Genomic DNA, 15583 nt, shown 5'->3' with positions numbered 1-15583 from the left:
GTCTCAGGAGAAACTCGTTCTGCAGCACGAACGTTGTCGAAGAAGGTGGCGGTGTCGCGAGGAGAACGACGTCTTCTTAAGCCGGATGCTAATGGGCCTGGGTTTGTCGCCTGCCGCGATAGGGCACCGAGTCCAAGCGGGCCAATGCAAGCCCGGCCATCAGCGGCGAGTGCCTACGTACACCGAGTCCACGGCGCTGGGTATCTCAGCAGAAACTCGTTCTGCAGCAGTAGTCTCGATCTGGTCTGTGCCCGATTTTTTATTTTTATTTTTTTTGGAGATGGGGTCTGTGCCCGACTTTGGCGTATGGTGTGAGAGGCCCGATGCCCCGATACGCACCAAAAAAGAAGGTTGGAACTGGAAGACCAGCCATCAAGCAAACCATCGCATGTCCGTCCGTAGGCACTCAAGCAACTACTACTACTACTATGAACTCGTCATGACAATACCTTTTCTTCCTCCAAACAATTAATGTCTCCGTTCTTTCTTCCTTCAACAGATCCAGAGCTATTGGCAGAACGATCAGCAAAAGACTTCCTGGCTGTGATTATAGCTTTACCAAAAGAGATGCAAGCGAGAGTTGAAACCTTTTCTCCGGTGCCTATGGAGTGCAAGAAACGCAGCAGATGCAGGTGAAATGCACTTGGCATGTGCTCGCAGAGCTTAATGTTGTGCTCAAGAAGCTATTGACCATCTAGGGGAATGAAGAAGCCAGAGCCAATTTATAAAAGGCTAAGGAACCTGTGAAATGTCGTCAATGTAGACCATGAATGTCGTCTTCTGAACAAAAAAGAAGCGGGAGTGCTGAAATCCTGCAAAAATCGCGTGCGGGTGCGCTGGTTTCAGCCCGTGCAATGCGCTGTCGTACAGGGTTCCAATCTCTCCAGCCAGGTCGATCGATGCCGCGTACATATGTGCAAGTGCAATGCAGCCGGCGGAGGAGGGACGACGCTGCTGGTGGGCTCGAACGAATCTGCACATGGGCCGTGATGAGGCACCGAATCTGCTGCACAAGCATTCCGGACCGCAGCCCATTAAGGTGGTTCGAATTTTTCTGATTTGGAACAGCATCTGCTGCAATTCAGCAGTGTGTGTTTGTGTACGGGTCTCCCTCCCCCGAATTCAAATCTACTCCCACCGTCCTAAAAAATAACTCATTCTAAACATATTAACAAGGTAGTAAAAATCATCTTGTTTGTCCTTGTTTATTAGACGGTAATTGACAACCGCATGCGCATGCACGTACTAAATAGGTAAAATGACTTGTGTTTAGACAAATTTTAAATCGACTTGTTCTTTTAAAATATACAAGAGATGGAAGAACGAAAAGGATCAAATACATCTGAGAGATGGAGTAATAATGTAAAACAATATCCATTCAACGTCAACTCTTACAAAAGAAAATCCATTTAAAAACGACAATTAAAAGATAACCTGCATAGTACCATCTTAAATATACACTAAACCTAGGCACTAACAATGCTAACGTACGATAGCTCTACGGATCCAAGATATATTTTGCCGTTATCTCTTTCCACCACCTCGGTTGGCCTGACGTTTTTAGGACCCGTCATTTCTTGTAGCTTTTCACCTTGGGCACCAATTCTAATGGCGACCAAGTGCTTGTTCACACCGAATGGGAATTCATCCTTCTCCCGGTGCAGTGCAATCCAATAACCTCCATTTTTATCTGGTCTCACATTATCTGGATATCCGGGCAAGTCGGCAAATATCTCGGATGTGCCAGCCTTGGGTCCTTGGATCCAATACCTAAGCAACTTGCAAGGTCCAGTGAGCGCTACAATAAGGTGGGTCCTGTCATCACTGATGGCGATGCCATTAGGGTAAGTCACGCCAGATTGGAGCACGGTGCCTTGTTTGGTCCGCGGATCGTACTTCATGATACGTCCCGTAGAGTCTCCGGACGCGGTGACCATCTGGTGCTGTGATCGTTGGTAAGTCTTGCTACTGTCGGTAAAGTAGATGTCGCCGGTGACCTGATCAACGTCCACCCCGTTGGTGAAGCGGAACGGCTCGCCAGCGGCTCCCGTGGCCAGCACGGTCGCCTCCCCGCCGCTCGGCCCTACCCGCATCAACCCCATGTACGCGTCGGCGATATAGACACTAGTAGAGAATTGGCTTTCGATACGCCACCTTTTGTTTCGGTTTAAAGTTGGCCCGAGACAAAAGGTTCACCAACCGGAACTAAAGCTCGGTCACTGATGGGGGGCTCACCAACCGGGACCTTTTATCCCGGTTGCAAAGGCTAGTGGGAAAAAAAGATCATGAGAGGCATTTTATCCCAGTTTGAAACACCAACCGGGATAAAAGGGTCGAGAGCCTTTTATCCCGGTTTGTAATACCAACCGGGATAAAAGGGGGTCATTTATCCCAGTTGGTGTTTCAAACCGGAATAAAAGGGTCCCCAACGAGGTCACTGGAACAGGACTAAATCCCTCAAACCCTTTTATCCCGATTTGTAATACCAACCGGGATAAAAGGGTTCCCCATGAGTTAATACAAAAGGATAGCATCCCCTACATAGTCAGATGTGGTGTGTAGGTGGGATGGAAAGGAAGCTACGCGCGAGGCTGAAGGTTGTGGGTTCGAATCTCACGCAGCGCGCACGCGCATATTTCACATGAAAAATCGCGTGACTTGTGGCTTACGACGTGCGCGTGTGGGGGGGCTCCTGGGAGCTCGGGAGATTTGCACCCTACCAACCGGGACTAAACGTCAAATCTCTACTAGTGAGAGGTCGCCGGAGTCGCGGTGGAACCGCAGGCCCAGCGGCCGGCCGCACGAATTGAACTCTCCTTGGCGACCGGCGGGAGCTCGGACGACGGCGCGTCGCAGCCGTTGTTGGTGTAGCTCGGGCTGTAGGAGAACGTCTTCCAGCCGCCGCCGTCGTACCTCAGGATGCGGCCGTCCGAGACGCTGACGTAGGGCCCGCCGCCGTGGCCGTCGAACGCGACGCTCTCGGGGCAGACCGCCAGCGTGTCGGTCAGCTCCAGGCGCTGGTTCTTGCTCGCGTCAATGGGCCTCGCTACGATCGGCGGCGGTGGAGGAGGGCAGCAGCAGCAGCAGGACGGCGAGCAAGGTCGACAGCAGAGGCAGCTTCGACGTCCTCCTCATGGTTGTTGTCACGTCGATTACGATTTACGAGTACGCTGTGTGGTTCCGTCTTGCTGTAGTTGGCTAAGCGTTGCCGTTGTGTTTGGCTTGATGGCAAAGGGCCCTGCCTCCAGTTTTATTTGGGGCTTCTTCAGGCGTCAAGTCCGAATCGGGTGCGGCACCCGGCACAAACTCGGACTCGATTTTCCCTCGGCAAAGGAACAGAAACGGGCTCATAATCTGGATCCCTTTTTCCATTAAAAAATGGTGCAAGTATGTTACCGCGCAATTTTCACAAGCAATATGATTCATGAATTTCATACATGCAGTCAATTATAGCCTCCTAGCCAAGCAACGAACCGAGAAAGTTGAAAAAGAAGAGTGCGCTAATAAATCACAGGGAAGTAGGGCACTTGTAGTGTTTCTCTCAAGAATCTGCAGCATGCATTTTTGTACATCATTGTTTTGAATACATTCAGAAACACGTATCTATACAGATATGAGGAACCCTTAGCCACATTATTCTCTATTGGAGATGTAAATATAATAATTTTTAGTAAATACATTTTACAAGGAATCCTGAAGAATCAGTAGAGGTTGGAGAGATATCTTCAGTATGGTTTTTGCCCGGAGAACATGATGAATGACCTCTGAACCTTACTGCTGTAGTTAACAAGGCCACACGATTTGCACAAGTCCTCCAGCTCTCCTTCGGTGAAGTAGTTGTAGCTGGTGTTAACTGGTCCAACAATCTGCAACACAAAGAAGTAAGAAATAGATCAATTATATAAGCTCAGTTAAGCAAAGGAGCAAAAAAGATGGCCACTTACCTGTCTCAGTGGCCTTAATGCTTCAACAGAGAATGGGTTGTTCCTGGGAGATGATAAAAAAGTTGTGCCCACAAACACACCACCGGGTCTCAGGACACGGCTTATTTCAGCTACCTGACAATTAGAAAGCAGTAAAGGGTACCATTATCATGCGTGGATTCACAGTGTTGGATGGCAGTTGACTAACTGTACTCTTACAACTCTGATTTATGAGTTTGCCAATATGTAATGTCATATTCAGTTAAAAACAGCATGAATATGATCAGGAAAGCTGTATGAGAAACATGTACGGGAAATTTTATCATTGCTTAATATCGGATAATGGCCTTCCAGGCTTTCATGCTTCTATGTGCTTTGTTAAAATAATTCGAAATGGTCAGAATGGAGAAAGTAAGAGTACAGTTAACATGCATCTTCATCTGCTATCTTTCTTACGAAACTAATCTTTAACCATTGTATACTTATGGTTGAGGTTGACTAGAAAAAAAATTTCTTGTCAATTGTAACTATAAATTTGTTACGCATAACATAGGCAGAACTTTCAGGTAAGAAGTTACAGTATTGTGCTGTTACATGGTGAATAACAACACAAATATGATATTTTAATGAAATATTTACATATCAAGAGTGCAGATGATAAAGATGATGTACCGCATTAGACGGTGATGGCCAACAATGGATAGCAGCTCCAGCATGAATGGCATCTACAGAACAAGAAGCGAAAGGGAGCCTTGAAATATCCGCTCTCACAAGTGCTAGATTCCTGCAGAGTCAATAGAGGAAGACGGTGTTTGCGATGGCTTGATCTTGGAATAATGCTAAGTTCTTGACTTACATAAGGTAATCTGGAAGTTTTACTATAACGCTTGTGTGAAAAAAAAGTTCTCTTCAGAGTAATACGGATCGAAATAATGGATGTACTGTTGATTACAGACTTACAGGTCAGCACAGTGTTCAGAGCAATTGATATTAGTATAGTTGGTATCAAACTGGCACAAAATCTTGGCTTCCAATGAATAACACAGTGATACCCAGTAAACCATATAATTGATAACATGTTTGGGCTAGTTTGTTTCCATCAAGAAAGTTCTTTGTCCTTCCCTAACTTCTCCATAGCTAGTTTGTGAGTATGAAGTGGTACTGGTTTGGAAAATTATGGCTCCTAATTCAACTCCAAACCCCTCTTATTCTGCATCCATGATCCTACATAAATTTTTCTATTTGAAGTATGCAAGCCATTTCTTTTAGTATTATTGGGAAATCTCAAAACAAATGGCAAAACAAAAAGATTCAGAACCAGGACAGAGATCTTACGCTTTGAGGAGAGTATCATCTTGCTTAATGAATTCATAGCATTGGCGGAGCATATTCTCAGAGAAGTCCAAAGCAATCACAGCTGAGTATGTCCCAGATTTTGCAAATTTCCTAGTAAACAAGCCACTGCCACAGCTGACATCAAGAAGGATACCACCAGCAACAGGTTGGAAATAGTCTTGAGCCATTTGAAACTGGATCAGAAGAGGGGCATGCATAAGAGTGCGGAGATTTTACTAGATGAACTATTTACGAATCCGTATGAATTAAAGAATCTTTCATTGCAACAGAAAAACAATAAATACCAAGTGCTTACTATCTAAAATGTATTTCTTATTGAATCACAGGAAAGGCTTTTATAACTTGTTGTGCAGTAACACTGTGGAGTTGAAGATGAAGCATTCCAGCAGAAAAGTACCTCTTCATCAAGACCAGGAAAGCCACTCCGATTGAAGTTTTGACGCCATCCTCTCTCATAAAGAAATGACACAAGCGGACTCCTAAAGAGCTCAGTTCTAGCAGGCTTCTGTTCGGTATATTCTTTTGTCCCTGAAGTCACAGTGAGGTCCAAGAAGATGTCTTTGCTGGTAAATGACTTGTTGCATTTTGAACACTTGAATCCTGACCTATAAATTGCTGGCCTGGGGCATGCATAACCCAAAAGGACATAAATGTCAATAAAGCCAAAACATTTGCTTGAAGATAAGCAGAAACGGACTAGGACATACAAGTTTATGCCTGGTGGGCCTTTTCTTATCAATGCTTCGTAGCAAACAGGGCATGCAAACACCTCAGTTTCTGAAATGCTATTCTGCTGATCTTCCGTTTCCTGTAAAGAATCCATTGCAAAGGTTACAGGCTCTCCAGTTTACATGGTACAAATGAAGACAAATTGTTAGGGACGAACCCAAAAGTCCTAGAGAATTGGATATCAGGGTCTAGTAAGAAAGAACAACCCACACCACAAAACAGTAAATCCAAAAACAGCATCCACCAGAAGTTATCAAAGACCCTCGGAAAAAAAAAGTTATCAAAGACATCATGTCCCAGCGTACACCAGGAGTCGAGCATCAGAAGTAGGAACCACTGCAGTCCTTGCTTTCCATTTAATTAGTTCTCCTGGAAGCTCGTTATCCATGATTTGGATGTACCAAAAAGCAGACCAAGGTGGTTTTAGGCAGATGCCTGGGTTCATGTGCACGGCTTAACTTGATTATCCAACGCGACAGCTCTTTGGTGTGAGCCTGAACACTGACAAACTACCAGAAATATGGATCGGCAGCACCTAAACCATTTAGCTCAGCTATAAATCTCACCAGCAGGAAGCCTTAACATTACCCTGACAACCTACCAGAAACACGGATCGATGGCACCTAAACCATTTAGCTCTATAAATCTCACCACCAGGAAGCTTTAACATTACCGTGAAGGTCTCCATTTGCAGCAGCACTGAAGAACGCCGCGCTAATGGACCTGGCACTAGGTTGCTTCCAGCTCGGCATAACCGCAAACACGTGGTGGGCAAGGCAACCAGTCCGGAAGCAACCACAAGTCAGCGCTCGACAAAATCGCTATGTACAGCCGACGAAGGGAACACGTACCGGCTCAACGGCGACCGCCGCCGCGGCAGCTGCGGCGCGGAGCGAAGGGTACCTGGGGCGGCGGGGACGGGGGCGGCAGGGGCCAGGGACGACGCAGGTGCTGCGGGGGAGCTGGAGCGAGGGGTGCGGGGATGAGGACGCGGCTGCGGCGGCCGCCCCCGCTCGCACTAGCAGCTCCATGGCGTGCAGCGCAGCGACGCTCGAAGAGTTCGGCAGGGGCCTCCCGGGCTAGCGAAGCTGCGTGCTTGGGTTGCCGAGCAGAGCAACGGGAGCGCTCGCCTTGTGGTGGCAGCAGCTACGGCGTGGCGCGATGCGCGCCTGTTCGCGAAGGGGAGGGGGGACGCGTGGCGAGTCGTGGGCTTGTCCCTTCACAATGGACTATGGTTGCGTTCGCGCGCTTGAGATTTTTTTTTTAGGACTTCCACGTGCCTGGCTGCAAAAATCAATTTATACAGTTTTTCTTATGGACAATAAATAAAACTTATAATTTGAAACGAATACAGTATCAAATAAGGTCTACAAATTGTTTATTTGGTGTGAGATGTTTTTTTGGTGAGCTCTCGTCGCCTCAATGATTATTTTAGAAACCTACACTTACTTAGATCATGTCTGGACAATGTTAAACATGACGGGCTCTCGCCACGTTTTATACAATGTACTTTTAGCAAGCTATAACAAGGAAAATGAATTGTGCTCCTTTTGTCGAGATGGGGCGACGCCATGACTCAAGCAACCAACCAAACGCCGGCGTGAACTGCGGCACAGGAGTTGTGGTGAGACGTGGTGTCGTGTGGCTACAAAACAAAACAAAAAAACTTAATAGTGCTGCTACAATCACATGTTATCATAATGACGTTCTTTCACTTATTATTTTTTTCATACCATCAGTTTGTCGATATATTTAATTAAACCAGTGATGAAAGTCCGAAACTGTTCACTAATATAATCATGAAAATATCCGCTATAAATGTAATCATGAAATTAACATATCAAATTAAAACATTTTATGTCCCAATTAAAAAATAAACTAGAAATATCACGAGGCATATCTTATTTCTCTCTCATTTTATCTTTCATTAAGTGATTGACATGTGAAGGTATTCTTACATGTTTGCCACTCATGTTTTCAAATCGTTTTCCTACTACGCGTACACATACTTAGAGATGGCAATGGGTACCTGAAACCCGAAACTCAATAGGTTTTTACCCCCATTAGGGCACGGGTGTGGGTCAATTTTCGTACACATGGGTTTGTTAATGGGCACAAATCTCTACCCGATCGAACCTAGTGCATATTGTCATTTTATTTTGCAAATGTACAATGAACTTGATGTCTCCCCCCTTTACTTCCTAATTTGTCAAATGGTGAATGTGTTGGTGGTGGGTGAGGATGTTGCTTGCTTGTTATTATAGTGCTTACGTGTATTATATATGTGGTGGATTGGTGACTTAGTGCAATATTGTGGTCACTTGATTATACAACTTGTTAATTGTATTTTATTCTCTCTATGAATACTTTTTACAAAGAACCATGGACTTGTTGCTCATCACATAAATATTGGACTATGAACTCATTGATCGTTATGATAACTTGTTGATTATGAGAAGAACTAGTATAGAAGAGGTGAAACCCTGGGCGACCCATAGGTACCCGCTAACTGTGGCGGAACCGCCCAACTTAAGCTGGTTTAAGTGCGCCTAATCGCTGTCGGAACAGCAATTATCCGAAACGCACCTAAAACAGCATAAGTCCGGTAGTCCGTCGAGTGTCCCTAGGACTCCTCGAAGGATCCACGACGTGTCTCATAGCCATACATCAGGATAATATCCGCGATGGGATAATATCAACAAATATTACATTTTTAAAGACATATCAAAGGTACGATATATTACAACCATAGTTTGAAACAAACTTAATAGTGCAGGTTAGCGTGGTTCTAAGAATTTAAAACATAAACCAGTCCGGAAGAAAAATAAACATTTAAGTTTTATTCTAGAGTATCATGAGACTCATAAGATACCCTAGGTCTTCGGGGCTTCCTCTTCGGTGAGTCCCTGCTGGTTTTCTGAAAATAACAACAAGGGATCTCCTGAGTACGAAGTACTCAGCAAGTCTTACCCGACTAACCAATATAATAGCTTTCCTTGGAAGTGTATGCTTAGCTTTTTGGTGTACTTGGCTAATGCAATTTTTGCCGAAAAGCTTACTACAAGTGATGCCTTAGTTTTATCTTTTATTTGGGTTAAGTTATTACCTAACCATTCTAGATGATGAGAAAAGAGTAAATACAACCACAAGGTGTTTAAGCCATACATCACTCATTTATCAGAAAGGTATATCATTTATGAATTTACACTACGATGCTCAACAGTGATCAAGTGCATTCATAACCGCGAATTGCGGTGATCCGGATCCATTTACATCCTGCAGGAGAGTACCCTGATCACCAGCTATATACGACTGTACAAGTCGTACGTAACAACTTTTCGATCAGCAAATCCAATGATTGGGAATAAGACTACCCAGACCCAGGGACGCACCCCCACATGGGACCCCACGTCTGGCCCGATCACCATGTGAGTTTCAGGCTACGCCCCTGCCAATCTCCAGCACGTCAAGCGCAGGTACGAAGTATTCCCGATCAGAGAGTTTACTAACCTACTGGGCTTTACTGGTCCCATACCCAGTAAGTGATCAGATGCTTATCACTTGATCAAAGGTTAAGATAACGAATCGGGCCTTAACCAAATTAATCTAGCAGACAGAACTACATCTCTAGCTTCTGTCCGCTATCCAAATTCCAAGATAACCTTCCATATATCACATGTATGACTCAAAGTTTTTCCTTAAGGTTGGTAAACCAAGCATTTAAGCAGCTAAGCATTTCTAGACTTGGGTTATCTTCTAAGGTTTGAACAAGTGGCAAAGATGTCCTTAAAGCAAGGTATGATCATACACAAGAATAGGTTTCAAGCAACTCCTAGACTTAGTGCATACATATAGCAAATAACCGATAATTGGACACATGAAATAATAACTCTCAAAATAGATAGGTATAAATGCACCGGGGCTTGCCTGGGATCAACAAAGGTTAGTTCTTTGAAAAACTTCTTTATTAAAAGAGGCACTCCACATTCCGCGAGTGCTATCCATCTCCAGCTGAATTCCATGAATTCCACTTCAGGAGTTGTGACGTCTACGATTCAGTATATGCAAGAGTTAGAGATGCAAACTTTTGAATACAAGACTATACAACTTTCCTTCATGATAAAGTTGCAAGCCAACAGTGACTACACAATTTATCATGATAAAGTTGCAAGCCAACACACAAAAACCCCAAAGATTAATCCACCATTTTTATTTTCTTTACTAATCCTATCTTAGACCTTTTTTTCTTTATTTTTAAAAGCATTATAATTATTTTCTAATCTCAAAAACTTATTTCCTATGACTTAATAAGGATTTGTGGATAATAAAGCATTTTTCAAGTTTTATACATTTAATAATGTTTAAGTATTTATTTAAATACCTTAAATAAAAAGGCATTAAATAAATACCTAAATTTTTATTATTTTTCCTAGGGTTTAAGAATTTTAATGCATAAAGGAAAATAAAACAATTCTAATAAAATTGGTTTCACTAATTTTGGGCACTTCTAGAATTTCCTGTGAATTAAATGGTGAAAACCGTATTTAATCTATTTATCTAACAAAAGAAAACCTAAGGTTTATTCAAAAAACCCCGGCCCAAACTTTTCTCACCCAACTTGCTTCTACCCACCATCACTTCCACCTAGGGCCCACCCGGCCTCCTACTTCCTCCCTCTCTTCTTCACTAACGAGTGGGGCCCACGGCCGGCACCCTTCCTCGGGCCGAGAAGTGGCCCGTCAACTTAACCTTCCACGCGTGGGCCTCCTTGCGGCAGCCCCTTTTTGGGTCGGCTCCCCCTTCTCTCCTCTTTCTCAACCGCGATCGGCCCACCTTTTCTTTTCTTTTTCCACTCGACCGGCCTGCTACTCCGGCCCACCTTTTCTTTCTTCTAATTCCACTTGGGCCGCACGGTCCACTTTCCTTTTAAACCAACAGTCGGCCCACCGGTTCTCCCTTTCTTCTTCAAAGGTCACCGGCCCAACAAATGCTTACGCACTAATGGGCCTCCTTTACCGCAACTGGGCAACACGGCCCAAGCAACACGACCGGCCTGTCTTTCCCTCCTTTCTTCTTTTATGCCGCGCGGGCCAGCTGGGCCGGCGCCTCCCTCCGGCCCAAGACGGGTGGCCGGCTTTTATCCTCTGCGCCTCCCCCCCCTTCTCCTTGCGGCTGGCATGTGGGCCTCCTTGGTCAGGGGTTTCTTCCTCCCCTGGCCAAGAACAGAGGCGCACGCCGGCGATAAAAAACGGGACGGGCTCCGGCCAACGGCGGTTCGCCGGCGGCCGAGACGGCCAGGGCGGCGGCATCCAAGCCAGGCGCGCCCGCGCCCACCGCCAGCTCGCCGGGAGGCGGCCCGAGCCGGCCCCTCCACGGGCGGCTGCGGCTTGGCCATCGGTCGGCCCTGGCGACGCACGGAGGCGGCACGAGGACGACCGGTGGCGCACCCTACGGCTTCTACACGACCCAAGCACTCCCTAAACTCGACCAAACGAGTGAAAGAAGGGGCGGCGCGGAGGGCTCACCGGAGGACAGTAGCAGCGGCGGTAGACAGGAGATGCGGCAGGAACTTGAGCTCGACGGCGGGAAACTGAGCAACGGAGTAGCGTGGGGCGTTGAGGAGGAGCTGATGGAACCTTGGGCGGGTGGAATTGCAAAGAGGGGCGGCGGCGTGGGTGAATTGGCCGGCGGCGGCACTGATTGCTCAACTCGGCTCGCACGGCAGTAGAACCAAAAAGACAGAAGATTAACTGGATGAGGGCGAGGCGATAGCGACGCAATTCACCGTGCATGACACCCAGCTTAACTCGTGGTAGGCGGCGGGGTGCGAACGTGGCTGTCGCGCTGGCCGGCATGCGCGAGAGCCGGCGGCAGCACGGCACTGTCGCTCTGTTCTTTCTGTTCTTTTTCCTTCCTTCCAAAACGACCTGTTCATCCCTCCATTGCTCAAGATATTCCATCTCAACTCGTAGAACTTCTTTAAGCAAACTTGTAGAGTAATCCAAGTACTCCATTTGATAGATTGGCCTCCAACCGAATTAAGCACCCTAAGGTCGAGATTTTGGAGCTCCAGGTTTCTGTCAGCTTGTACTGTTACTGAACTTTAGCGATTCAGTTCGACAGTCCTAAGCATGGTCATTTACCCTACTTTGGTACCAATTTCAGTAGCCCAACTGTATTCCATATAGGCCAACCACTACCCATTCGTGCTCTACAACCAGCAAGGATTCCATTTTGCACAAGAACTATATAACCTTTGCACTGGATTTTCCTGAAATTTGCTCCAAACATTGCTAGTTAACACTGTTTTCAGACTTAGAATTTATGCAGCTCAAGAGTTGGCCGAAATAGTTAGAGTGCTGACTTTGAGCTTTGATTTAAATTTGATTCTTTCGCTATCTCTGAGCAACAACACCTTATTAAACATGTCCAAGGATCATACTTCACCGCTGTCTAGTTGCCTTTGCTCACTTTTAAGGAAATTTGTCCAGAAATTGGTTCTAAAGTCATGTACTCACTACCATTTTCAGACTTAACCAAATTCCAGCAAAGCTGCCTATTGTGACAAAGTGCCAACTTTAGGCCTCCATTTGAAATAGTTCCCTCTGCTATTCCTGATCAACAACACCCAGATTTAGGAGTCCAAAGTTCATACTTCAACATGGTATAGTTGTCCTGATTTACTTATTTGAGAAATTTATCAGAATTCACTTTCCAAAATGGACTCTGAGGCTGTTTTTCTGATTTCTTGTTTTCGTACGGTGAACAGTAAATGTAGTTTTTCATTTCCTTCTCTGATTTCTTTTGAGTGTTTAGGATCAAATATTATTCCAAATTTTTGACCCTTAAGTTCTAATCATCTTTACACTTCTATTCTATATTTTTGCCGAATTTTTCTGAATTTCAAATTCAAAATTCAAATTTCGGCCAAATTTGACCCGAATTTGATTTTCGGTCAATCTCTTTTTCCTTTCTTCTTGAATTACTTCCGATTCATCCAAGTCACTTAAATGACTAAAATGGCAGCTGTTACAGCCTCTCCCCCTTAACAGAATCTCGTCCCGAGATTCCCGGGGTTAAGTCCTCGGTTTTTGAGAATGGAAAGGAAACTGCCTCAGACATAATATCTTTCTCTTGTCTGTATAAGGAAAGTGAGGTGGTGGCTTTTGTTCATCTGACAGTGACAGTTTCAAATAACTCAGAATATTTAGACTCTAGGTCTTCAACCTGTCCCCAAGTAGCTTTATCTGGAGCATGATTCTTTCATTTGCACCTTGTACAATTTGATACTCTTAGTTGGAGTATTGATGGTCTTCCCATTCAGAATTTTTATACGAACCATATATTTTGGAGCAAAATCCTTTGATTCCAAATCGGTGTACTCCTTTCATCGGGATACTCCAAAATGTACAAAGTCTCAAAATAAAATTCCAAGGATCCTCCTTTTTTCATCCGAATAACTTACCTGTCAGGATTAAGTTATTTCAAGGTTTACAATTTTTCTAAACTTTTTTCTCAACTTTAATTGACTAGATCTGGTTCCAAAGGTACTCTTTCTCTTGATTCCGATCAAATTAAAAGCAAACATTCTTTCCATTTCTGCTAGAGGCAAATATTCATCTCATTTCTTCGAGAAGGTAAGAGCACAGGCTCCAAGCATATCTTTTTCTGTCTAACCAAGCATCCTTTGCCCTTAATAAGGGTAGTTCCCATTGTCTCATGCATTTGTTCCCAGAATCCAGAGACGAATTGAGAATCTCAATTAAAGACAATTATCTTGGGTACTCCATGTAACGATACTACCCGATACGTATAAAATTCTACATGAGCTGGCATACGGTAAACGGTCTTGACAGGAATGAAATGGGCCGTCTTAGTGAGTTGAGCTACGATAATCCATATGAAATCATACCCTCTTGAGGTAGTAGGAAATCCTACCGTAAAATCCAGGGAAATGTCTTCCTACTTCCATTTAGGAATGGTTAAGGGTTGCAATAAGTCGACCGATTTCTGATATATAGCTTTCACCTTTTGACACGTATCACATTCAGATACATACTTGGCTATTTCCCTTTTCATTCTTATCCACCAAAATCATTGCTTCATGTGTTAATACATCTTAACACTTCCCGGGTGCATAGAGAATCCTAATAATAAGCTTCATCTAAGATCTCTTTTCTCAAGCCCATCTTCTTGAGTACTATTATTCAATTTTTGAAATAGAACACCTTCTTTTCATCCTGGTAAAACAAGTAACATCACTTTAGCTTACTCATTTCCGAAGTATTCTTATTCCTTTGTCCTTCTTCTGAGCTTGTTCTATCTTTTTCTTTAAGGTATCGTGCAAGATATGGTTATGCAGGGTACATTAGTTTTGTTCGGATGATACAATCTCTAGTGTATAGTCTTGGATTAGTTTCAGCCATCTCATGCCTCATATTCAGATCTGACTTCGATAGCGTCCGGTTATTTTAAGAAAACTTCTTACTTCCTGAACAGTTATTGGTGACTTATGTCCTTGACCTTTCCAGGACCCACTTCAATTTCTTATTCGGACAAAGCATGCCTAATGAACGGAACCTTCTTTAGCCAAAAATTTATATTCACTAAACTTGGCATATGGTCAATGCTCCAGAAGCTATCCAAATCAATGCGCAAATGCTCCGCATACTCTTCTTTATTCATGTTCGTCAAAACCTTTGCTTAAAAGCTTGACACATCTTACTATTCTCAGGATTCCATGCAATTTCAACCTTTTAGAAACTCGTTAATATTCATATACTGCTTACGCCCCTTCCTTCTAGTTAAGGAACTTCTTCGGATAGACTTTTGACCCGATCCTTGGCGCGAAGTTCGAGCCTTCTCATCCATATATTCCCCTTTCTTTTGAAAATGGAGATCTCTGGTGAAACCAGTCCTTCCATAGTTATGTTATAATATGGCTGTAGAATTGCAAAGATAGTGGTGCTTTAACCTTTCAGGTACTCATGGGTTTGTCGAACATGGAGTATTATCTGGGTTCTGGATAACCCATGACTGATATGACAATTGTAGTTGGGGCCTATAAGTCGATCTAGCAGGTTCTCGGCAGACAATCCTTCAGTTCCTAAGGAATATTTTCCGATGCCTCGAAAGAAATGTCCTCCCATTCCAAGGACTCCTCCCTTCCAAGGGGCTTGTCCATAGCTTTCATCTTCTCTGGGGATTACGATGTTTATAGCAGAGCTATAATCTGTAAAAGTACTTAGGAACAATTTATTTTCTCAGACTCAGCGTTCATATATTCGGGAGCATATTGTGCCAGATGGTCGATTGCGCTTAGATATTCCCGAACATTCTTGTGCCTCTGCTAAACTTTTAAAAATTATTCCAGTCGCACTCTCATAATCCCTTTTAACAAGAAACTGGGTACAAATAATTGTCGTGAAATCTTCCCCAGCTATCTTCTTTCTAACGGATTACCTAGCCAGATAGCTGGTCCATCATGTGCCTGCGGAACCTTGGAGTTAATGTCCTGCAAACTTAATTTTTTGAGTTTCCGTATATCGAAGAATCACACATGTATCCATATATAA

General features: G+C 44.2%; 1 protein-coding gene and 1 pseudogene across 2 annotated transcripts; both read right to left on the bottom strand.

Annotated features, from left to right (window-relative positions):
- Nucleotides 1-1466: 1466 nt before the first annotated feature.
- On the bottom strand, nucleotides 1467-3351 carry LOC117853618 (protein STRICTOSIDINE SYNTHASE-LIKE 10-like; annotated as a pseudogene).
- Nucleotides 3352-3519: 168 nt separating this feature from the next.
- LOC117853963 (uncharacterized methyltransferase At2g41040, chloroplastic) lies at nucleotides 3520-7114 on the bottom strand. Of its 2 annotated transcripts, none has more exons than XM_034736240.2 (7): nucleotides 6860-7114; nucleotides 5987-6087; nucleotides 5677-5899; nucleotides 5259-5452; nucleotides 4596-4707; nucleotides 3945-4058; nucleotides 3520-3866 (listed from the first exon to the last, which is right to left on the bottom strand). In XM_034736240.2, the coding sequence occupies exons 1-7, from the start codon at nucleotides 7037-7039 to the stop codon at nucleotides 3726-3728; spliced, it is 1065 nt and encodes a 354-aa protein (XP_034592131.1). In that variant the 5' UTR covers nucleotides 7040-7114; the 3' UTR covers nucleotides 3520-3725. The 2 variants fall into 2 exon arrangements, with proteins under 2 accessions (XP_034592131.1, XP_034592132.1); XM_034736241.2 differs by lacking the exon at nucleotides 6860-7114 and adding an exon at nucleotides 6682-6831.
- Nucleotides 7115-15583: the final 8469 nt, after the last annotated feature.

This window comes from Setaria viridis, chromosome 4, assembly GCF_005286985.2.
Source record: "Setaria viridis chromosome 4, Setaria_viridis_v4.0, whole genome shotgun sequence".
Classification (NCBI taxonomy): Eukaryota; Viridiplantae; Streptophyta; class Magnoliopsida; order Poales; family Poaceae; genus Setaria; species Setaria viridis.
This window is presented reverse-complemented; position numbering and strand designations above follow the sequence as displayed.

Coding starts and splice junctions, on each gene's coding strand:
- LOC117853963 (XM_034736240.2), bottom strand. CDS start 7,039: ATGGAGCTGCTAGTGCGAGCGGGGGCGGCCGCCGCAGCCGCGTCCTCA. Junction 5,453..5,676: donor TTCCTGGTCTTGATGAAGAG/GTACTTTTCTGC, acceptor CTTCTGATCCAG/TTTCAAATGGCTCAAGACTA. Junction 4,708..5,258: donor GATGATACTCTCCTCAAAGC/GTAAGATCTCTG, acceptor TTGACTCTGCAG/GAATCTAGCACTTGTGAGAG.